This window comes from Engystomops pustulosus, chromosome 6, assembly GCF_040894005.1.
Source record: "Engystomops pustulosus chromosome 6, aEngPut4.maternal, whole genome shotgun sequence".
In the NCBI taxonomy this organism is placed as follows: domain Eukaryota; kingdom Metazoa; phylum Chordata; class Amphibia; order Anura; family Leptodactylidae; genus Engystomops; species Engystomops pustulosus.
In genome coordinates this window covers 101,832,349-101,858,007 of record NC_092416.1, presented here as the reverse complement: position 1 = coordinate 101,858,007, position 25,659 = coordinate 101,832,349, and the positions used below count along the sequence as shown (strand labels likewise).

Genomic DNA, 25,659 nt, shown 5'->3' with positions numbered 1-25,659 from the left:
TTCAGCTGCCGCCAACTCCACACTATATCATTGTGCCACTCTGTGGCTTTCCATGTTGCTGCCACCTGTGGGCTCCTGCTGACGCCACCTCCACACTATATCATTGTGACATTCTGTGGCTTTCCATGTTGCTGCCACCTCAGGGCTCCTGCTGCTGCCGCTACCTCCACATTCCTATCATTGTGCCACTTTGTGTCCTCCTGTTGTTGCTGCTGATGCCACCTTCACACTATATCATTGTGCCACTCTGTGGCCTACCATGTTGCTGCCACCTCCACACCTCTGACCTCATGCTGGTGCCACCTTTGCAGTTCTTTTTTGGCAAAGACCTGGTATTTTCAGGAAAACTGTAATGTATTATGCATGTGGCATCTCAAATCTACAAATTGAAATTTACATTGAATATTTCGAATTAAAATTCATTTCATACTTCATCATTGTGCCACAATGTTGTCTCCTCTGCTGTGGGTTTTGTGGGCTCCTGCTGCTGCTGACGCCACTTCCACGCTATATCATTGTGCCACTCTTTGGTTTTCCATGTTGCTGCCACCATGTTGCTGCCACCTGTGGGCTCCTGCTATTGCTTCTGCTGCCGCCACCTCCACGCTCTTATCATTGTGCCACTTTGTGGCCTCCTGTTACTGCTGCTGATGCTGCTGCGGCCACCTCCACGCTCTATAATTGGACCAGTTTGTGGCTTTCCATGTTGCTGCCACCTATATCATTGTGCCACTGTATGGCTTTCCTTGTTGCTGCCACCATGTTGCTGCCACCTGTGGGCTCCTGCTGCTGCTTCTGTTGCCGCCACCTCCACACTCTTATAATTGTGCCACTTTGTGGCCTCCTGTTGCTAATGCTGCTGCGGCGGCCACCTCCACGCTCTATCATTGGACCACTCTGTAGCTTTCCATGTTGCTCCCACCTGTGGGCTCCTGCTGCTGCTTCTGCTGCTGCCACTTCCACACTCTTATTATTGTGCCACTTTGTGGCCTCCTGTTGCTGCTGCTGATGCTGCTGCCGCCACATCCACACTCTTATCATTGTGCTACTCATGCTGCTGCCTACTGACCGCTGTCTCCCTCGAACACCCCATGATTTTCAGAATGCTGTTTTCATTCTCCATCGCTCTATGGCGTTGCCACTGTGTTTAGTTTCCCCCTTCGTTTCATCTTTTAGAAGGAATGAAAAGCCTCAGGATTGATAGCCAAAAGCAGGAGTGGATACAGAACACAGAGGAGATGCAAACATCCCATTTACTGGTCATCTCTGTTTTGGATCCACTCCTGTTTGATTTTGGCTTTAGCAAAACTGATAATGGATTATTGACTGACTGAAAGCGGACACTGATGGACGAAATGAAGGGAAAAATGATCAGTGACTGCCGACACCCTCTGCACTCTTTTGGGTTGTCTCTATATGGATCTGCGTTTAACAGAACAGGTTCTGTCGTAATCTATGGAATTATCTGATGTCAATGTAAAAAGAGTGCACTCTTTGATGTTACAGTGGGGTCTTGGCCCTCAGCTCAGTCCTTTTGAGCTGGCACAGACGGTACCTTGTCACGCTGCATTCCCGCTTCGCTTATTTGGTGAAGTTGGCCTATGTAAGTGCACATGGAATTGAAGAGTGAAGCGATTCTAAGTGCGGCGGCTGTCATTTGCGTGTCATACTAAAACACAGCATTGTTTGAAGACCAAACCATGCTCCCTATGCATATTTAAAGTGTAACCGTCATTTCAAAAAACTTTTGGTATGTTGTATGGCAGATAATTTTAAGCCCTTTTGCAATTGGATTAGTTACCTGAATCTTGCTCCTTCCTCTTGTATTCTGCAGACTTCCCCTACATGTCATCAATCTCACATATTTCTGTTACTATGGACATTCTGTCTTCATAAAGAAGCTGAGACTATGGAGGAAGAGACACGCCCCCATCTCTCTTCCTCCAATCAGCTGATTACTTAATGGCTCCCTGCTCACAGCTGATTACCTCATGTGTCACTGCCCCAACACTCTGTCATGTGCAGGGAGAAGCCCTCACTAATGTAGTGACCAAACACCTACACTTATCTCTCCTCGGCTTTCCCTACACTTGTGTATAAACACATAATTCACACTGACACAAACTGCAGCCCCATCACCTCACACAAGGAAGTGGCAGGAGACAATCTCCAAGTCTTCATGCTGTCCTGTCATGTGCTGTGCTGGAGTATTACTTAGATAAATAGGTACATAGATAGGAGATAGATAGGAGATAGATAGGAGATAGATAGGAGATAGATAGGAGATAGATAGGAGATAGATAGGAGATAGATAGGAGATAGGAGATAGATAGGAGATAGATAGGAGATAGATATCAGCAAAAATAGGCTGCCTATTTTTGCTGATATATACAAAAGGACCGCTTGCCACGGAACTTACGGCTTTGCACCACCTTACTATTTTACTAGTAGTGCTGCTCTGGACTTTTCTTTTCTTGATGATAGATAGGAGATAGATAGATATGGTGTCATTGGTCAGCAGCAGGGGCTTGTGATGAGGTGACAGGCTCCGCCCCTCCATCTTGCTGATTGTAGTTTTTTGAGAGCTGGAAACCACGGTCGCTACGGGTCAAAAGAGGTACTAAATGAGGACCGAGAGGCAAAATACTTTGAGCAATGATTCACAGACTCACAGGGACACCTGGAGCAGAATTATGTATTTTAGTTTTGTTTGCTCAGAATTAAAGATGAGCGAGCACTAAAATGCTCGGGTACTCGTTATTCGAGACGAACTTTTCCCGATGCTCGAGTGCTTGTCTCGAATAACGAGCCCCATTGAAGTCAATGGGAGACTCGAGCATTTTTCAAGGGGACCAAGGCTCTGCACAGGGAAGCTTGGCCAAACACCTGGGAACCTCAGAAAAGGATGGAAACACCACGGAAATGGACAGGAAACAGCAGGGGCAGCATGCATGGATGCCTCTGAGGCTGCTTAATTGCACCATTATGCCAAAATTATGGGCAACAGCATGGCCATAACAGAGTGACCGAATGAGGCTAGATAGCATCTAAAACATGCAATAATTGACCCTGACACTATAGGGGACGGCATGCAGAGGCAGGGTAGAGAGTCTCATGGCGACATACCCTAAATGAACTCCGGTTTCACCAAAGGAGGTGAAATGATTTCCTATGTGAACAAAAGGTTGACGGTATATTTAGTCGATAACACAGCATGGTGGCGACATAGTGACCAAGTTCCATAACGTATCTGGTGAAACACCCTAAAAATGAGCCTGACACAGCTCTTTTGATAAGGGGACAACATGTGGAGGCAGCCATGGAGACGACTTCCATGATTAAGAGCGACAGTATGGGGCATTCATATTGCGCTGCTATGATTGCAACTTCAGGTCTCCAGCATGGCGGCGACAGATGGGCCGAGTTCCACTATGTATCTGGTGAAACACCTGAAAATTCTGCCTGACACAGCTCGTTTGATAAGGGGATGATGTGCTCCATATCCTCTCGTGCTCCAGCGTCTGTGGTATAGAGAGTTGAAATGAGACATTGGTGGACGCTGTGGAGGATCGTGGAGGCAAAATGGACAGAAAACAGCAGGGGCAGCATGCATGGATGCCTCTGAGGCTGCCTAATCTTGGGATGGAGCTGGCGGTCCACTGCCAGGCGAGATTTCGCCTGTCCAAGCCCCTGTCTCTCGGCTCCTCCCCACCCAAAGTGGGCCTGGGGGCCAGAAGCGTTTACTTTGAAAAAATTATAATTTTCAAAGCAGGCCGGGTCGTTTGAATATTTCACCTAGGAATAATGGAATAGCATAGTGGTTCTATTTTTAACTGTTTTTACGGAAATGGTTCCATGATTAAGAGCGACAGTATGGGGCATCCATATTGCGCTGCTATGATTGCAACTTCAGGTCTCCAGCATGGCGGCGACAGATGGGCCGCGTTCCACTATGTATCTGGTGAAACACCTGAAAATTCTGCCTGACACAGCTCGTTTGATAAGGGGACGATGTATGGAGGCAGTGAACTAGTAGTAGATTAAAGGTGCTGCAGTTAAAACTATGTTAGTCGGATCTTGAGATGGAACTGGCGCTCCGCTGCCAGGCGAGTTTTCGCCAATCCAAGCCCCTGTCTCTAGGCTACTCCCCAAACAGCACTTCTAAGAACCTTTTGTATAAGATCAAGTGTAGTAGCGTTCTTATAAGTTTAGGATATGGCGGGTGAGGGGAATGTAAACAGATGCGCAAGAAGCGCTGAAATAATATCCGTAAATGATAAAAGTTTTCCAGTATATTTTGTGGATTACACAGCAGGGTGGCGACAAAGTTAACAAGTTTGATGTGGAATGCCCTGTAATAGCTCTTGGGCAGTGTGCCTTTTATCGCCTAGGCTCAGCAGTTTGAGCACCGCCTGCTGTCGCTTAGCGACGGCACTGCTGCTGTGCCTAGAGCTACCGACTGATGGTGCCATGCCCACGGATGGTAATTTGGAGGAGGAGGAGGTGGAGGAGGGGTGGGAGGAGGAGGAGGTATAGTAGGCCTTTGAGACCTGGACCGAGGTAGGCCCCGCAATCCTCGGCGTTGGCAGTATATGACCAGCCCCAGGGTCAGACTCTGTCCCAGCCTCCACCAAGTTAAGTGTAGTAGCGTTCTTATAAGTTTGGGATATGGCGGGTGAGGGGAATGTAAACAGATGCGCAAGAAGCGCTGAAATAATATCCGTAAATGGTAAAAGTTTGCCAGTATATTTTGTGGATAACACAGCAGGGTGGCGACAAAGTTAACAACTTTGATGTGGAATCCATGAAAACAACCCAAATTTCTGCCTGAAACACCTCGTTTGATAAGGGGACGATGTATGGAGGCAGCTATATGAACGACTTTTGGAGGCAGCAATGGAGACAACGTGTGGAGGCTGCTATGGAGACAATTTAATTTGGATAGTGCCTGTATGTGGCAGTCCAAAAAAGTTTTCAAACCAGAGGAGCAGGTAGGTGGCCCTCCAGAAAAATTAAATGCATAAAGTACTATAGCTAGAGCCAGTGGGCCCTGTCAAAAAATAGCCAGTTTCCTCTGCTTTAGTGTACAAAGAGGAGGAGAAGGAGGAAAATGAGGAGGAGGAGTGCCTAAATTATTCAGGCTGGTGGAGATTGGAAATTATGAGAAATCGAGGCTTTATTCATCTTAATAAGCGTCAGCCTGTCAGCGCTGTCAGTCGACAGGCGTGTACGCTTATCGGTGATGATGCCACCAGCTGCACTGAAAACCCGCTCGGACAACACGCTAGCGGCAGGGCAGGCAAGAACCTCCAAGGCGTACAGCGCCAGTTCGTGCCACATGTCCAGCTTTGAAACCCAGTAGTTGTAGGGAGCTGTGTAATCATTTAGGACGATGGTATGGTCAGCTACGTACTCCCTCACCATCTTTCTGTAAAGATCAGCCCTACTCTGCCGAGACTGGGGACAGGTGACAGTGTCTTGCTGGGGTGACATAAAGCTGGCAAAAGCCTTGTAAAGCGTACCCTTGCCAGTGCTGGACAAGCTGCCTGCTCGCCTACTCTCCCTCGCTACTTGTCCCGCAGAACTACGCACTCTGCCGCTAGCGCTGTCAGAAGGGAAATACTGTTTCAGCTTGTGCACCAGGGCCTGCTGGTATTCATGCATTCTCACACTCCTTTCCTCTCCAGGGATGAGAGTGGAAAGATTTTGCTGGTACCGTGGGTCCAGGAGAGTGAATACCCAGTAATCGGTGCTGGAATAAATTCTTTGAACGCGAGGGTCACGGGATAGGCAGCCTAGCATGAAATCTGCCATATGCGCCAGAGTCCCAACGCGCAAGAATTCACTCCCCTCACTGGCCTGACTGCCCATTTCCTCCTCCTTCAACTCCTCTTCTTCTGCCCATACACGCTGAACAGTGAAGGACTAAACAATGGTCCCCTCTTTTGTCTCGCCAACATTCTCCTCCTCCACCTCCTCCGATATGCGCTGAGAAACAGACCTGAGGGTGCTTTGTCTATCAACAAGGGAATCTTCTTCCCCCGTCTCTTGTGACGAGCGCAAAGCTTCCGACTTCATGCTGATCAGAGAGTTTTTCAACAGGCCAAGCAGCGGGATGGTGAGGCTGATGATGGCGGCATCGCCACTGACCATCTGTGTTGACTCCTCGAAGTTACTCAGCACCTGACAGATATCAGACATCCACGTCCACTCCTCATTGTAGACTTGAGGAAGCTGACTGACCTGACTACCAGTTCTGGTGGAAGTTGACATCTGGCAGTCTACAATCGCTCTGCGCTGCTGGTAAACTCTGGATAACATGGTTAATGTTGAATTCCACCTCGTGGGCACGTCGCACAACAGTCGGTGAGCGGGCAGTTGGAGGCGGCGCTGCGCTGCCCTGAGAGTGGCAGCATCTGTGCTGGACTTCCTGAAATGCGCACAGATGCGGCGCACCTTCGTGAGCAAATCAGACAGATTGGGGTATGTCTTGAGGAAACGCTGAACTATCAGATTTAACACATGGGCCAGGCATGGCACATGTGTCAGTCTGCCGAGTTGCAGAGCCGCCACCAGGTTACGGCCGTTGTCACACACAACCATGCCTGGCTTCAGGTTCAGCGGTGCCAGCCACAGATCAGTCTGCACCGTGATGCCCTGTAATAGCTCTTGGGCGGTGTGCCTTTTATCGCCTAGGCTCAGCAGTTTGAGCACCGTCTGCTGTCGCTTAGCGACGGCACTGCTGCTGTGCCTTGAGCTAGCGACTGATGGCGCCATGCCCACGGATGGTAGTTCGGAGGAGGAGGTGGAGAAGGGGTGGGAGGAGGAGGAGGCATAGTAGGCCTGAAAGACCTGGACCGAGGTAGGCCCCGCAATCCTCGGCGTCGGCAGTATATGACCAGCCGCAGGGTCAGACTCGGTCCCAGCCTCCACCAAGTTAACCCAATGTGCCGTCAGCGATATATAGTGGCCCTGCCCGGCAGCACTCGTCCACGTGTCCGTGGTCAGGTGGACCTTGTCAGAAACGGCGTTGGTCAGGGCACGGATGATGTTGTCTGACACGTGCTGGTGCAGGGCTGGGACGGCACATCGGGAAAAGTAGTGGCGGCTGGGGACCGAATACCGAGGGGCGGCCGCCGCCATGAGGTTGCGAAAGGCCTCGGTCTCTACTAGCCTATAGGGCAGCATCTCCAGGCTAAGCAATCTGGAGATGTGGACATTAAGGGCTTGGGCGTGCGGGTGGGTTGCACTATATTTCCTTTTCCACTCCAGCGTCTGGGGTATGGAGAGCTGAACGCTGGTGGATGCTGTGGAGGATCGTGGAGGCGACGATGGGGTTTTTGTGCCAGGGTCCTGGGCAGGGGGCTGACTATCAGCTGACACAGGGGAAGGAGCAGTGGTGTGAACGGGCTTGGTGCCACTGAGTGGGGTGTTTAGCATTCATATGCCTGCGCATACTGGTGGTAGTTAAGCTAGTAGTGGTGGAACCCCTGCTGATCCTGGTTTGGCAAAGGTTGCACACCACAGTCCGTCGGTCATCTGGTGTTTCCTTAAAGAACCTCCAGACTTCTGAAAATCTAGCCCTCGCCGCGGGAGCTTCACTACGTGACACATTTGGCGCTGATGCACCAGCTCTGGCCCTGCCTCTCCGTCTGGCCCCACCACTGCCTCTTCCAACCTGTTCTGGTCGAGGACTCTCCTCCGTCTCAGAAGCACTGTGTTCACCCGGCCTCTCAACCCAGCTTGGGTCTGTCACCTCATCATCCTCTGATCCCTCAGTCTGCTCCCCCCTCGGACTTCCTGCCCTGACAACAACTTCACCACTGTCTGACAACCGTGTCTCCTCATCGTCCGACACCTCTTTACACACTTCTTCCACTACGTCAAGAAGGTCATCATCACCCACAGACTGCGACTGGTGGAAAACCTGGGCATCGGAAAATTGCTCAGCAGCAACCTGACAAGTGGTTTGTGACTGTGGGAAGGGTCCAGAAAACAGTTCCTCAGAGTATGCCGGTTCAAATGCCAAATTTTCCTGGGAGGGGGCAGACTGGGGGGGAGGAGGCTGAGGTGCAGGAGCTGGAGGAGTGCCGATTTCGGTGACATGGGTGGACTGCGTGGAAGACTGACTGGTGGACAAATTGCTTGAAGCATTGTCGGCAATCCACGACATCACCTGTTCGCACTGTTCTGGCCTCAACAGTGCTCTACCACGAGTCCCAGTAACTTCAGACATGAACCTAGGGAGTGTAGCTCTGCGGCGTTCCCCTGCTCCCTCATCAGCAGGTGGTGTCTCACCCCGCCCAGGACCACGGCCTCTGACCCCTGCAGTAGTTGGACGCCCACGTCCCCGCCCTCGTCCTCTACCCCTAGCCCTCGGGTTAAACATTTTGAAAATGAAAGTTATAACTTTACTTTTTTTTTGTGTTTTTTTTGTGTTTTTTAGTTTTTAAAACCAAACGATGCTATCCTATTGCTATGGCTATTTTCTAGCCAACTATGAAAGCACACTGCTATGCCAGATGAGATGACGCTGAGTTATGAAAAAATAAACGTAAAATAAAAAGAAACCGGCAGACTGTGCCTAATTGAAATCCAACCCCTAATAAATTGTCCCACTTTGGTGTTTGAGGTGGATATGTGTGTCACTAAGAGCTAAACACAACGGTAGCAAGTCCCCCTGCAAATTCCTCACAATATGGTACTAGCTGCAAATAAAAAAAAAAAATGTATAACGTTATTGTAGCCCTAAGAAGGGCTGTTGGGTTCTTGTAGAATCACTCCTGCCTAACACTATTCTAATAGAACAGCCTAACGCTTTCCCTGACCAGCAGCAGCTCTCTCCCTAGCGGCATCCAGACACAGAATGATCCGAGCAGCGCAGGCAGGGGCTAGTCTATTCCAGGGTCACCTGATCTGGCCAGCCAACCACTGCTATCGACGTGTAAGGGTACCACGTCATGCTGGGTGGAGTGCAGAGTCTCCTGGCTTGTGATTGGCTCTGTTTCTGGCCGCCAAAAAGCAAAACGGCGGGAGATGCCATTTTCTCGAGCGGGCGAAGTATTCGTCCGAGCAACGAGCAGTTTCGAGTACGCTAATGCTCGAACGAGCATCAAGCTCGGACGAGTATGTTCGCTCATCTCTACTCAGAATGATGGTTACACTTTAAGCATGGCACAAAGTTCTACAACACCCTACAGGCTCTCTGCAGCCAGGAAATGCCTTTTTTAACATGATTCGTCATGATTTGATTCGAGTCGAATCAACTTTTTTGGAAAAATTCGGCGAATCGGGACAAACAAAGTTTTAACAAATTCGCCCATCTCTAATGTCTGGCAATAGAAACAATTGTGCGTTTTCATTTCTAAGAATGTTTTCCTTTTGTTTAAAATAATGAAGGCGGCATAAAACATTACGTGCAGCATTATCGGTGCCTCTAATAAATTTGTATGCGATCAATCTCAATAAATGTATTTTCTGGCTCTCCTAATGTAATATTGAAAATGGCAATTGCAACCTCTTCCACCCGGTATCCCATTACTGATTCAGGAATTCCCCTGATCTTAATATTTTTCCTCCTGCCTCGATTCTCCAGGTCGTCAATTTACAATGCCAGGTCTAATATTGAAATGCATTTGTACCACGGCATGTGTCTCAGAGCATTCTCTGCCATGTTCAATATGTTGGTGTTGGAGGTGGCTAATTGCCTCTGAATTTTTAGCCACAGAGGCTCTTACCTCCTCCAATTCGCGAAGACACCTTTCCTCCAACCTGGTTATCTGCGTCTCCAAGCGACACAGTTTCCCTATGTTAACTGCTGGTGGGGTCTCTCCGTATCTTCTGGCCACTTGCAATATACGGCAATGCTGGTGCAGTCTCCTCTGTCTCCTCGACAATTGGAACTCGCCACTTCATAAGCGGTGTCAGCTGGTCCTGCTGGTGCCCTCTGTTGCACTGCACGTGTATGGCCAACTTGGATTGAGGAGGTCTGCATACCGCTTGTAGAAGTCTGTGTGAAGAAGGCAATGGAGGTCGTAGCTGAGTTTGTGTGTGGTCCAATCTGCCGGCGTCCTCTGCGTGGCATGGTATCCCCGGAGACTCATGGACCAGTAGTGTAAAACTTGAAAAAAAGCAGAGTGGCACTCACCGGAATAAAAGCAGGGTACTTTATTGTTTTGACAAATCCAGGACAGGAGGGATGTACGCCACAGATAGGCGACGGGCCGTTTTGCGCACTAGGCGCTTTCTCAAACCTCAGACAACGCGAGAACTCGGAGCCGACGTCATATAGCTGCTCCGAACACGCGTTGCCTTGGCAACAGTATACAATACATTTAAGCACAATACAACATGAGAATGCATAGATGGTCATATACTTTTAGTTAAGCGACAGTAAACAGTGAGACATCTAGCAGCGTTGCCGACATGAGGATAGCAGAGGCCAAAAAGTAAAAATTGGCATAGGGTATGTCTAGTTACAGGAACACACTAAGATAATTTCTATCATTGAGTCCCATGTTCCCCAATGCATTATATTTCAATATTAACCCCTTCCCGACATTTGACGTACTATTACTGCATGGCGGGAGGTGCGTTCCCGCAATATGCAGTAATAGTACGTCAAACTTCTGGCCCCGTCTCCTGAATGGAGCCAGGGCCAGAAGCTGCGGGTGTCGGCTATATATTATAGCCGACACCCTCCTCTAACAGTGGATCACTTGTTCAAGCTAACCTGTAAAAGTAAAGAAAAAAAAAAGTTAAAAACACTGAATAAACACAATTTTTAATAAAAATAATGAATTAAATAGAGTTAAAGTCCCCTAAACACAAACATTCCCTATACACATCTAATAAAGTAAAAATACCTGAAAATCACCAAAACCCCCCACATATTTGGTATCGTCGCGTCCGTAACAATCTGTACAATAAGTCAGAAACATTATTGGACCCGTTCGGTGAACGCCGTAAAAACAAAACCCGAAAAACTCGCCAAAAATATACATTTTCATTAAATCCCTTCACAAAAATGTTCTAAAAAGTGATCCAAAAAAGTTATGTGCCCCAAAATGGTACCAATTGAAAGAACAACTCAACACGTAAAAAATAAGCCCTAAACTAGCTCTGTCAACCAAAAAATATTAAGGTTAAGTTCTCGAAAAGATGGCGATGCAGAAACAAATGAGATTTCCTCTATATTAGTTTTTCTCCAGTAAAATTGTAAAAATAAATGAAAAACTATATAAATGAGGTATCACCGTAATCGTAGTGATCTATAGAATGAAAATATTATAGTATTTTTAGTGTATGGTGTACGACCCCCAAAATATACAAAAAAAAAAACCCCAAATTGACAATTTTCTTTTCCTCCATACATTAAAGAGTTAAGCTACAGACCCACTTAAATGAAGTATTTGTAAAGTGCATCTCATGTCGCAAAAAATAGATTTTTATAGCCAATAAAAAGTGACAATGCATAATCTGCTCTGAATGGTGCAGCTTCCCTTCGATGCCCTGTCGTGTGCCCATACAGCAGGTTACCACCACATATGGGGTATTGTTATACGCGGGAAAGATTGGGGATCAAATTTTGAGGAGCGTTTTGGAATTTTATCCACTGAGAATTTGTACATTTTATGAAAAACACATTCATTTAGCCAAATAAAATGTAATTTCGAAATTGCATCCGATTTTGTTTTAACCCCTGTAAACCAATTAAAGGGTTAACAAACTTCATAAAAGTTGTTTTACGTACGTTGAGGGGTGTAGTTTCTATAATGGAGTAATTTATGGGGTTTTACTTTATTTAGGCCTCTCAAAGTGACTTGAAACCTGAGCAGGTCCCTCAATAGCAGGATTTTGCTTTTTTTATGAAAAGGTGAAAAACTGCACGTGACGTTCAAAGCCCCATAACATCTTACAAAAATAAGAGTATGCATAAAAAACCACGGAGGTATAAAGTAGACATTCGGTGAATGTTAGTTATTACGTTTTTTGGTGTTATGACTCGTGTGGAAAAAGTAGAAAATTTTGAATTTCGAAAATTGCAAATTTTTCCAAATTTTCACCAAATATCTGATTTTCTCATAAATAAATGCAAAACATACCACCAAAATTTTTTACTAACATGAAGTACAAAGTGTCACGAGAAAACAATTTCAAAATCACTTGGATATGTTAAAGCGTTCCAAAGTTATAACCATTTATAGTGACACAGGGCAGATTTGAAAAAATGGGCCGTGTCAGGAAGGTGAAAAGTGGCTTCGCTGTTAAGGGGTTAACCCTTAGGCGCACCAGGACGTTATAGTACGTCCCCGAGGCTACATACTGAGCGCACGGGGACGTTCTATAACGTCCTGCTTCTGGCACCGGCTCGCGAATGGAGCCGGCACCAGAAGCAGCGGCTGTCAGCTGTCTAGTACAGCTGACAGCCTGCGCTAACACCCGCGATCGGAGCCGGCTCCGATCGCGGGTGTTAACCCCTTACACGCCGCGGTCAAGCATGACCGCGGCGTGTAAGGGTGTCTGCGCCGTGAATCGGATCCCCCGTGCCGCTTACCGGGGGATCCGATCCACTTCTGGGCAGCTCCGAGGACTGGCATGTGCCTCGGAGCTGCCCGGTTGCCATGGCAGCCAGACCCCTTCCGGGTCTGACTGTAAACTGTCTGAGCATGCGCAAGCTTGCTCAGACAGTTTACACTGCTCTACAATAAAATAGTATTGTAGAGCAGTGTATTGAACTTAAACCAGTGATCAGAGCATCACTGGTTCAAGTTCAAGTATATATAAGTAAAAAAAAGTAAAAAACACTAAAGTATTCACATTACAATAAATAAAAAATAAATACATTAAAATATAAGCCCCTAAAATGTCACTTTCCTATAAAAACACTTAATAAAGTATAAAAAACACAAAAACACAAAAAAACCCCGCATATTTGGTATTGCCGCGTCCGTAACAATCTGTATAATAAAACCGAATCGTTACTGGACCCGCACGGTAAACGCCGTGGAAAAAAAACGCAAAAACGTTCCGAAAAAAGATAATTTTTAATTAATACCCTATAAAAAATGCTCTAAAAAGTGATTTAAAAAATGCTATGCACTCCAAAATAAGCCCACTAAAAAGAACAACTCTTCTCGCAAAAAATAAGCCCCTAACTAGATTTGTCAGCCGAAAAATAAAAAAGTTATGCATATGAAAAGATGGTGATGCTAAAATGAACAAGATTTTCTCCAAATTGGTTTTTATTCAGTACAATTGAATAAAATACACAAAACCCCCACATATTTGGTATCCCTGCGTCCGTAACAATCTGAATAATAAAACAGAATCGTTATTAGATTCGCAAAGTGAACCCCGTTAAAAAAAAACCAAAAAAAGCTAAAAAAAAGACAATTTTCAATTAATACCCTATAAAAAATGCTCTAAAAATTAATTTAAAAAATGTTATGCAATCTAAAATAAGACCACTAAAAAGAACCATCCTTCTCGCAAAAAATAAGCCCTTAAACAGATTTGTGAGGCGAAAAATAAAAAAGTTATGCATATGAAAGTCGGTGATGCTAAAATTAACAACAATTTTGCCAAATTACTTTTTATTCAGTAAAAATGGGAAAAATAAAAAATCTATATAAATGAGGTCTTTTCGTAATCGTGGCGACCCATAGAATAAAAATAATATACTATTTTTATGGTATGGTAAACGGCCAAAAAAAAAACAAACAAAAATCTTCCTAAAAAGTGATGATTTTCATTTCCTCCACCAACAAAGAGTTAATAAAATCTCACCAATTAGCCTAGAGATTCCCCGAAATTACGTACCAGAAAAGTGCATCTCATGTGGCAAAAGAAATAAGCCCCTATAGGTCCACATTAAAAAAAGAAAAAAATTATAGCCTGTACAATGTGACATAGCAAATCTGATCTGGATGGCGCCTCCTTCCCTCCTATGCCCAGGCGTGCGCCCATACAGCAGGTTACCACCACATATGGGGTATCCGTGTACTCGGGAGAGATTGGGTAACAAACTTTGTGGAGCCTTTTTTAATTTAATCCATTGTAAATGTTTAATTTTCCACCCAAAATGAGTGTATTGTGAAAAAATATTACAATTTGCAGTCTGCACCTCCATTTTGTTTTAACCCCTATAAAACACCTAAAGGGTTAACAAACTTCTTAAAAGTGGTTTTTCATACATTGAGTGGTGTAGTTTCCACAATGGGGTAATTTATGAGTCTCGCTATTATTTAGGCCTCTCGGTGTCAATTAGAAGTTGAGCAGGTCCATCTAAATACAGGTTTTGGTGATTTTACAAAAAATGTGAAAAATGATACCTAAATTCTGAGCCTCATAACATTCTAGTAAAATATGTGGAATCTTAAAAAACCATGCCAACATAAAGCAGACATTTGGGAAATGTAAGTTATGAATTTATTTGGGTGCTATGACTATCTGCATCAAAAGTAGAGAATTTAGAATGTTGAAAATAAAGAATTTTTCCAAATTTTTGCCAAATTTTGTTTTTTTTCATAACTAAACGCAAAAGATTTCATCCAAATATTTAAACTAATTTGAAGTACAATGTGTCACGAGAAAACAATCTCAAAATCCCCTGGATATCTCATAGCGTTCCAAAGCTATAACCACTTATAGTGACACAGGTCAGATTTGAAAAATGGGACCGCGTCCTTAAGGCCAAAAGAGGCTGCGTCCCCTAGGGGTTAATCTGCCTTCACGACGCAACCGATGTTTGGATCGATCCCCCCACGGGGGTCAATTTCTACCCTGGCAAGACCAGCAAATTTTAACACTTCGGAATCGCCTCCGTGACATTCTCACATGATTAATGAGGCGAGGGCACCCTTTGCCTGTGTTTATGGAATTCCAATGTCCTCGGAATCTTGTGAACAGGGTTCTGATGGTCTTGCCGATGTAGAAAAAACTACAAGGGCAAAGAATGACATAAACCACAAATTAGGTCCGGCAGTTGATGAATGAGTTAACTTTATGATTTACTCCCCCCAATTTTACCGTGTCTTTTTGTAGATTAAACCGACAGAAGTTACAAGACCCACATTTAATATTACTTATAAGGATACATTTCTGGATCCAGTTGGAATTAGTCGTTGAGAACCCACTTGAAACCAAGTGTGTGCGGATAGATGGGCTACGTCTAAAAGAAATGAGTGCTCTGTGTTTTGTGATGTCGGTCAATTGATCGTCTCGCTCTAAAATTTTCCAATTTTTATAAACCGCATTACGGATGGCTCGTTCATGGGGGCTGAATTCGAAGGAGAAGGTCATACGTTCCTCACTTTTTTCCTGTTGCTGCGTCTGTCTGTGGGGGTATTACGGGCTCTAATCAGAGCTTTGTCTAGGAGTGGAATGGGGTAACCCCGATGCATTAGTCTCTGTTTTAGGTCTGCTGCCTGAGTTTTAAAATTGTCTAAGTTACTATTGAGTCTTTTTAAACGGAGAAATTGACTGAAAGGTAGCCCTTCTTTTGTGTGGTGAAGATGGTAGCTATGATAATGGAGAAGGGCGTTCGTGGCCGTGGGTTTCCTGTATGCAGTAGTAGTAAGTTGATTGTCCCTAACTTCAATTTTTACATCCAAAAATTCGAGGTTGTTGTCCCCGAACACTGCAGTGTAGCGCATATTCATTGTATTACTGTTGAGGAAAAACACAAAGTTAAAAAACTAAGTTTCAGTGCCTCCCCAAACTACAAAAATATCATCCACATAGCGGAAAAGTATAATAATGTATTTAGTAATGGGATTTTCAGTGGTAAAAATGTACCTATTTTCAAAGATGGCTAGAAAGATATTAGCGAAAGTGCAGGCCACTGGTGTGCCCATGGCCGTTCCAGTATTTTGCACATACCATCGGCCATCGAACATAAAGGCATTGTGTCTAAGAATTAAATCTAGACCATCACAAACGAACTGAGTGTATTACTCGTTTTGCTGGATATCAGTCAGGACAGAACGGACACACTCCACCCCCTGGTCCTGGGGAATGCGTGTGTATAGGCTCTCCACATCAATCGATGCCAAGCTGTAATTTTCTTGCCAACTGACTGTGTCAAGGGCTGTGAGGAAGGTGTTAGTGTCCTTCAAGTATGAAGGAATATCTTTCAACAAAGGACGTAGGAGCCAGTCGATGTACTTTGACAGGGGTTCAGTTACAGACCCTATCCCTGCTACGATGGGGCGACCCGGAGGGTTGTTCACGGTCTTATGGACCTTAGGGAGAAAGTACCATACTGGGTACCTAGGTTTTTGTGGGAGTAGTCTCTCTGCGGTTCTTTTTGTAAGAATTTTTCGTTCCACACTACACCTAAGAAAGCTTTGAATGTTGTTGAGGTATTTCTGAGTGGGATTACTAACTAATCTACTGTAGGTATTTTTGTCTCCTAACAGTCTCATGGCTTCTTGAACATAGTAGGTTCGCGTCATAAGGACCACATTTCCACCCTTGTCCGCAGGCTTCACCACGACATCCTCCAAAGACCGGAGCCAATCTAATGCTCTTTTTTCGCTGTTGGATAGATTGTAGGGGACAGTTGGATAGACCAGTGCCCGTATATCATCTAAAACTTTTTGATGGAAGATGTCAATGGGGAGGACAGAACGTGGAAGGAACACCTCCCCTGAAATTCTCTACTTCTGTCACCATAGGTGAGGTGTCATGAGTGTCAGTCAAAGTAAGTAGTGTGAGTAGGTTCTGACGGTTGTCAGGGTCCTGTAAGGAGTTAGGAACGAAGCCTAAAGGGCCTATTCCACATGGCATTTCACACAATTCATTTACAATAGTGTTGCTATTTTTATCATGAAAGATTTTTTTCAGATTAAGTTTACGAGAGGTTTTAAACAGATCAATTTGAAACTGTACAAGGTCAAAATGGTTAGTAATGGCATAATTCAGTCCTTTCGTTAATAAAGATTCAGAGTCAAGGGATAAGTTAGTGAGGTTAATGATGTTAGTGGTATCCAAAGTATCACCTGTTTCTATTGTCGCCAGGAAACTTGCTTGGTCGATGGCCTCCTCTTCCTCTTTTTTCCGCCCCTCCTGATGCGTCTCCTAAAGGGATGTTGCTGTTGTACGTAGGGGTTTCTGTCAGGGCTTCGTTTTCTGTTTGGGCAGTCCTCCCATCCACTCTTTGTTGTATGTCATCTGAGGCACTGGAGTCGGATTCGGTTGTCCAAAAATCTGTGTTGCGTCTTTTATTCCTCTGCTGTATTTTCCTCGGTTGTTGGTTCCTTTTTGTTTGCCATCCGAAAACCATCCGTTGTCAAAATCTGCTTTGTCCCTGAGAAATTTATCTCGTTTCTTGTTCTTGACTTCAATATGTATCAAAGTGAGCTTCTTTTCCAGCTTTTTAAAAAAGGAAGAAGCTTGACTTTCGGATAAGCGGGTTTTTAGTTCCATTTTGGCTTTGCAGAGTTCCACTGTAATATTGGTATATTCTAATTCGTTACGTTTTAGTACTAGTCGCATTATGTTCAACGAATGTAGGTGCAGGGAGTGCCATTCGTTCATAAAGGCAGAGTCCTCTTTGTACTGGGCGGCTTCTTTATAGACTCAGTCCCATAGGAACCCGGTTGCATTCGCTGTACGACTTGAGGGAATGGTTAGTCCAGAAAAGACGGACCAGTAGACTCCAGCAGTGTACACTCTAGCCGTGAAGCTGTAACACCTAGAGGCTCTGATTCGATCATCTGATGGAGGTTCCGTTCAGCTCATGTCATCATTCTTTGCTACTTGTGATTCCAGTAAAATTATTTAATGATTGTTTGCCCTTGTGGCCTTAAATATGTAGGGAGAACCATAAGGAAATTAAAAACACGTGTGAACGAACATGTCAGGGATATCAAAAAAGGGAAGCTAGATCATTCCCCATCTGCTCATTATTCGTAATATCACCCAGGAAAGTGATGCTGGGAGACCAAGGCAGCATCCACAAAATTGCAGAGCCAGAGTCCAGGAAGGCTGAAACTTGAAGTGGATTGCCTGTTCCAAAACTGAGAAGAACAGAAACATTCAGATGAGAAAATACCCCCCTAGTAATAAAAAAGAACCCCCCCCCCCGTAATAATACAGAAGAGACGCTTTCCCCACAATAGTACACAGGAGACCCCCCCCAGTAATAATACAGAGGGACGCTTCTCCCAACCCTAGATGCGTGCGTTTCCCGGACATTGCGGACTGACTTGACACAACATAAGAAAGTGCTCTGGGCTGGCAGAGGTTCTTCTGTCTTCGCCTGGAATGCTCTTGTAAAGACAGACAAGCTCTATCCACCTGCATGAGCTCCTCTGCAGCAGACACGGAAGACTGCTGAGGTGGTCTTTGGAAGACTAGAGGCAGACGTCGGGTCCTGACTTGCGGTTGTTCCAGACGTTGCTCCTCAGAGTGCTCAGTAAACTGGATGTAAATCCGAGTGGCCAGAGAGATGAGATCGCTCAGCGTAAATGGCAGGTCATGATCTGAACAGACAGTCCTTTTTTAAACGTAGCAAGCAAAACAGAGGAGTCCCCTTGACGCAGGTTCAGCAGTGCAGTCTCAGCAGAAGACGCCCAGGCAGGTTCCTCAAAGACGTGCCGGAATTCATTGAGGAACGCGGTGAGAGTAGCCATGACCAGATCGTTCCTGTCCCAGAGGGGAGTAGCCCATACCAGGGCTCTCCCAGAAAGAAGGGTAATCACGATAGCCACCTTAGCCTGTTCTGTGGCGAACTAGGACGGCATCAGTTCAGTATGTAGGGAGCACTGAGTAATGAAGCCTCTGCATAACTTGGCCTCACCGTCATATTTGGAGGCCATGGAAAGACGCAGTCTGGGCTCAGCAGTAGACAATGTAGCCATAGTAACGGGTGGTACCTGAGGTACTGGATGCTGGTGCTGAGTAGCCTACAATTGCTGCAGTGGAGCGGTGAGTTGTGCAAGTTGCTGTCCTTATCACAAAGGGCGTGGAACAATCTTTTCTCTCAGGCATAGAGCACAAAGATTCGGCAGGCAACACAGGAAGGCGCCTTTAAATCCCAGCAAGCCGGTGCTCACGCGCCCTACAAGTTCGGGGCGCACTTGCCAGACCATGGGAGCCGTGGAGACCGCCGCTGGAGCCAGGGGAGGTAAGTTACCTTGCAGGCTGAGTCCACAGGCACCAGGAGGAGCATGGGTGCGCGTCGGGATATGGGTCGCAGGAGCACCCGTGCCGGTGACACTCGTTCTATGATATTGGCCAAAAGTCAATACATTTCTTGATCATGTTTGGACTGATTTGACATGTGCTTGTTTTTTTCTTCCACTATGTTCGTATTCCTACTACCAGAAATATATTGTCTATTCCTCTCCTTTCTAGTAGCATCAGTTATTTATTCCCCTAATCGAACCTTAAACTGTATTTTCCTGCTCCCTATATACTTTAATTGACAAATTCTGCAACAAATAAAATAAACCATATATTTGTTAATGCAATCCATTAGTGTTCTAATTGTGTATGATTTTTTTTGTTTGTATAGACTGAAATGTTTTAGCGGGTGTACTGTAAGAACAGGCATTGCAGCAGGTACCTCCACATCTGTGAGAGACTTCTGTTTTAAATCTGGCTAGTCTCATATAAAGAATGGTACACTGCATTTCCTACAGTTCTAGCTTGCCTGGATATCTGTATCCTTCCTGTAAGATATCATAAAGTGTGTCATTGGACAGACATTGGGCAGATATTTTATAATTATACTAACTATATTGTAAAAATCAGTACTATATCTGGTTGAAAATGTAACCATGCGTTCAGAAACATCTGGTATCTTACGTGATCCAAATAACAAACTTTCCCTGTCCTTTAACCTGGCTTTTGTACACAAATTCAGTAGAAAGAAGAGAAACTAGTCGGCACTGCTGACACTGTGACACGAGTTCCCGAGGCTTTTGTACACGCCTTATTTATCATTTGTGAAGTATATCCCCTTTGGGACAATCGTTTGGATATAGAGACACATTCGTCTCCAAAATCAACATCATTACTGCAGCACCATCTTGCCCTGATAAATTATCCCCCAGGTTATTATTTACAGGAAATATATTCAAGATGAGTCTCCTACATAAACACAAGATTACATTCATTGTTATCAATGTATGTTAGAAATTGAACAATGTCTCGACCACACATACAGGGCATCGTTGATATAAAGATCGTACCACTGTATTTGTGGTGCAAATGGATTGTGAACCTCATAGAGGACATGTTCCTCCCACCATGCGGCATATAAATTTGGTAAAGATGGAGAGAAGTATGCCCTCATGGGACACCCCTGTAACTGAAAATAGAAAGTACCACTAAAAATGAAAATGTACAGCCGACAACATGAATTCCCTATGTTCTCTTGAACAATTATACAGTTTTATCACAACAAATAAAATAGAGTTATATCATAGACCATAGCATTCATTTAATGCGATCGTAAAGGTTGGGGGAGCTGCGATATGTTGAGCGCTCCATAATCTCCATTTTCTCTCCTACAAACATTTTGCATCGGACCTCACAAGGGAACTGGGGAGAAGAGCAGACCTGAGATGGCGAGAATCTTTCACCCACACACCTAAAAAATAGTTATGCACTCAGCATAACTACACCAGTTGAGCGAATACAAATGCTACAACACCTGTTTACATCATACAGTGTTATCCTATGAGCGCTTTCTTTTTCCTCTTTTTCCCGTGACGCCTGCTTATATTACACAAATTAGCATGCACATACACTCACACAGGGTGATATTTTTAACAGTTCTTCTGCGCTGGTTTTCTGGTCTAGAAGAACTGAAATAAGCAAAATTCTAACATGCGCAAGCCGGTTTTGCCTCAAAAAGGTGCACAGTAAATGAGCTCCTATTAGTCCAACAGCAGAAAGATAGGGTCCGAGCATCCAAAGTAGAAGACTGTGGTCACTGCAAATACTCACAATTGTGCCACACACCCAGCGCAAATAAACAGCAGCCTGTTCAGTAGCCTCCCAGTGCTAGGCCATTCAGGAAGTAAATTGAGCGGGAACAGGAGTAGAGTTGAGCCTCTAGTCAGTGGTGTTTTATAGTAACAAAGCGCTAATACAAGATTTCCAAACAGGGTGTCCTCAGGGTATAGGGAAATTTTGGATCAATATGGATGCATTCTGCAACTACTTTTTTTTAAAAGTAACTTTATATAGATATGTTTTTACTATTTATTGTATTCCTACAGTTCTTTACAATTCCTGGTTTGATCATGTGAAAGGATGGATGCAGATGAAACAAAATAGCAACTTTTTTTTCATTACATATGAAGAGCTTTATAAGGTAAGGTACTACTTTTAAATATTGTTGCATGGAGGGGCTAAAACATTATATGTTTCTCACTGTTAGTGAATAAACCATTTATACTTCATTAGAGTGCTGCTTCATTCAATTCTTCCTTTGTGACTTACCAGCACCTTGGAAACAGGTTTGTTTGAGGCGTGCACCCTACCTCTGGACAAAGATCCATTGTCATAGTGCTACTCTTTCCCTCATTTACTTGAATATTACTTGAGTAGTGTTCACACACTACTTCTTCCATACCTCACCAGTGATGAGTGGACACTTTGAGGTTGGAAATAGACACAGTTCCACCAACCTTTAAGATTAAAACAAATTTTTTTCCCCATAAACCATGACATTGCTCTCAAGATAGTTATTCAGGCCTCGCTTGAACATGTACGAAGAATCTCCTGTGGCAGAAGGTTCCATAGTCTCACTGCTCTTACAGTAAAGAACCTTTGTCTATGTTGATGGTAGAACCGCCTCCCCTCTAGACATAGAGGATGCCCCCTTGACCTGGCCACAGGCCTAGATATATAGAGATCTATGGAAAGATCCCTGTACTGCCTATTCGGGTATTTGTACATTGTAATGAGGTCTCCCACCAGCTGTCTTTTTTTCCTAAGATGAATAACCCCAAATTTAGTCAATAGTCAAATCTATTATTGTATTCTAATACCCCCCCCCCCCCATTACTGATCTACCAAGCACCCATCCATTTCCGATTGGGGTTCCAAGAAATTATTCTTCTACAGAAAATGGAACTCACGGCGGAACTCACGTCATAGGATGAACACATGAGAATCTGGTCCCCATGGATAGCTTTCCAAAATTCAACATCATTTACTACACACCAACTGCGCCGATAAGACCTGCATTGTCCCCCCCAAACCTTTAAACTAAATCCCACTATATTCCCTTCCCTACATCCTATCCTACCCCATCATCCTTACCACATTCTGGAATTCGTTAGAAATTACTATAGTTAATTGTTATAGCATTAAGCATTAGCTAAGTAACAACATTATTTTGCATGTCTAAGTTGTCAAATTTTACACTATGCCTTATGAAAACGACACATGTAATCTACACACTATGTATAGCTGTAACTTCATAGATAATGTACTTATGTTGTCAATGTTACTTTATTTCAATAAACTTGATTGATATAAAAAAATATATATATATTTTGCCATCTTCTGGCTCTAATAACTTTTTTATACTTTGGTTTACAGAGCTGTGGGTGGTGTTATTTTGTGTGACTTTTGATGGCTTCTATTTTTGGGACTGTACTACCTTTTGATAACTTTTTATTGAATTTTTTATATTTTTCAAATTGACAAAGTGGCATTTTCGACTTTGGCCGAAAATTTCCAAGATTTTAATGAAGGGGTTAAACAGAGGCAGTCTTGGGTCTTCGGAAGACCCGATGACTAGACTAGAGAATTTGTTAAAATTAGGTTTTTCCCGATTTGCAGAATTTTTTGAAAAAATGTGATTAGACCCGAATCGAATCATGAGGATTCACGTTAAAAAACAGGTATTTCCTGGCTGCAGAGAGCCTGTAGGGTGTTGCAGAATGTTGTGCCATGCTTAAACAGCATAGGGAGTGTGGTTTGGTCTTCAAACAATGTTGTGTTTTAGTATGACGCACACATGACAGCCGCAGCTCTTAAAATCGCTTCAATATTCAATTCCATTTGCATTTACATAGGCCAACTTCCCCAAATAAGCAAAGCGGGAACGCAGCCTGACAAGGTAACGTCTGTGCTAGCTCGAAAGGACTGAGCTGAGGGCTAAGATCCCACTATAACATCAAAGAGTGCACTCTTTTTACACTGACATCAGATGATTCCATATATTACGACAGAACCTGTTCTGTTAATTGTGGATACATGTAGAAACCCCCCAAAAGAGTGCAGAGGGTGTCGGCAGTAATTCTGCTTTGACGTCACTGATCGTTTTGCCCTTCTTTTCATCCATCAGTGTCCGCTTTCAATCAGTCAATAATCCATCATCAGTATTGCTAAAGCCAAAAAAAAACAAGAGTGGATCCAAAACAGAGATGATCAGTAAATGGCTATCAATCCTGAGGCTGGAGGGTGAAAACAGCATTATGAAAATCACAGGGTGTTCCAGGGAGACAGCGCTCAGTTGGCAGCAGCATGAGTAGGCCACAGAGTAGCACAATGACAAATTATGAAGGTGGTGGAAACATGGTATGCCACAGAGTGGCACAATGACAGAGTGTGGAGGTGGCGGCAGCAGCAGGAGCCCACAGCAGAGGAGGCCACATTGTGAAGTTTGAAATGAATTCAAAGTTGAAATTTCAAATTTGAAGATTTGAGACGCCACATGCATAATACATTAGTTTTCCTGAAAATATCAGGTCTTTGCCAAAAAGAAGTGCAAAGTTAGCACCAGCAGCAGCATGAGGTCAGAGGTGTTGAGCTGGCGGCAACATGGTTGGCCACAGAGTGGCACAATGATATAGTGTGGAGGTGGCGACAGCAGCAGCAGGAGCCCACAGGTGGCAGCACCATGGTGGCACCAACAGGTAAAGCCACAGGGTGGCACAGTGATAGAATGTGGAAATGGCATCAGCAGCAGCCGCAGTAGGAGCCCACAGAGTGGCACAATGATATAGTGTGCAGGTGGTGGACAATTCCAGTCCCTGGTAGGAGCCAGATGGAGCAACTGGAAGCAGATGTGTGGCATCAGACGGGTGGCAGCATCAGAATAGTGGCTGAGGCAGGTAGTTAGAACCCAGACTCATTTCTCAATGTTTGGGGGAGGAGTCATAGCTGATCTAATCTGATGCATAAGGCATTGGTGAGATGAAATCCTGGCCGATCCAAGCCTGATTCATCTTGACAAAGGTCAGTTTCTCCTCATTACGGGTGGAGAAGCGGGTTCTCCTTGGGGTAACGATGGCCCTTGGACAAGAGCAGGTCAGCTTCTGCACTTTATGATGGCTGGATGCACGACAGTTCTGGCCTCAGAGTCACCCCTGGTGCGACGTCCACTTACTGTGCTGCGACCTCTGCCTGCTCCACCTGCCACCTTTCTGTCTGACATAGTGGTTAATCAACTAATTGGATTTTACATTTATTTGTTGCTCTCAAACTTAACAACAAAAAAGTATTGGAATTTGAGTTATACAGATACCCCACAATGGACACCCTGTAATTGGAGCGAAAATTACTCTATAAACTATGTGGATTTGGCACATAAATCTTGCTCTGAACTTTAGCAACAAAAAATATTGGAATTTGCGTTATACAGGTCCCCCAAAACAGTTACCCTGGGATTGGAGCAGAAATTACTACAGAAAGTATGTGAATTTCACACTGATTTCTTCCTATTCACTTAAGCAAAAAAAAAACAACTGCTATTTGGAGTGTACAGATCCCCAAAACGAACATCCTGGGATTGGAGCAGAAATCAGTACAGAAAGAATGCGGATTTCACACTGATTTCTTCCTATTCACTTAAGCAACAAAAAAGAACTGCTATTTGGGGTATACAGAAGCACAAGAACTGACACCCTGACATTGAAGCAGAAATCATTATGGTAAGTATGTGGATTTCACACTGATTTCTTCATATTCACTTCAGCAACCTAAAAACTGCTATTTGGGGTATACAGATCTCCAAAACGGACAACCTAGGATTGAAGCATAAATCAGTACAGAAAGTATGGGGATTTCACACTGATTTCTTTCTATGCTGCCTCTTTTTATAGTCTGTGTGACATGACATAAGCCTGCCGGTCACTGATAGGCTTACTAGTCTGCACATGTGCTCAAGGGTGTTGTTTTCTCCTTCCCAGATTATTCTGCCCCACAAAACACCTTATACTCCCGCCCATTTTAATAATAAAGGAGGGGAAAAAAAAACTTTGTTCCAACGGATCACTGTAAACTTCGGCTTTGTGAGGAATCAAATTTTTTCCTGAAATTCTAACCGAAGTTAGAATCATTAGAATCGATTCGCCCATCTCTACCAATGATGTCACGGGGAGCGACGATCCTCGCCAATATGAAGGCGCCCATGCACGGGTTGCCACCTGCGATCACTGCTTGCACCGCCTGAGGGTGTTACGGGTAAGCCTTTGCTGCAATATCCCAGTGAGCCCTCTCCATGCACACGAACCAGGCATGTGACGTATTGTTGCATCATATGTCATGATTCGATTTTGGTCAAATCAAAGTTTTCAGAAAATTAGTCGAACCGCATCGAATCAAATTTTAAAAAAATCACCCATCTCTAATTATAATGTACAAGAAATCTAAAAAAAATAACATTTTTAGATCTGCACATTAAGA

The 25,659-nt window shown here is 44.4% G+C and overlaps 1 protein-coding gene across 2 annotated transcripts in view; it reads left to right on the top strand.

Annotated features, from left to right (window-relative positions):
* LOC140064055 (sulfotransferase 2B1-like) overlaps positions 1 to 25,659 on the top strand; it is a 121,841-nt gene that overhangs the window by 85,844 nt on the left and 10,338 nt on the right. For both annotated transcript variants that reach the window (XM_072110498.1, XM_072110499.1), the window contains exon 5: positions 21,237 to 21,331. In XM_072110498.1, the coding sequence (XP_071966599.1) occupies positions 21,237 to 21,331 (95 nt within the window). The remainder of the gene's footprint in view (positions 1 to 21,236; positions 21,332 to 25,659) is intronic.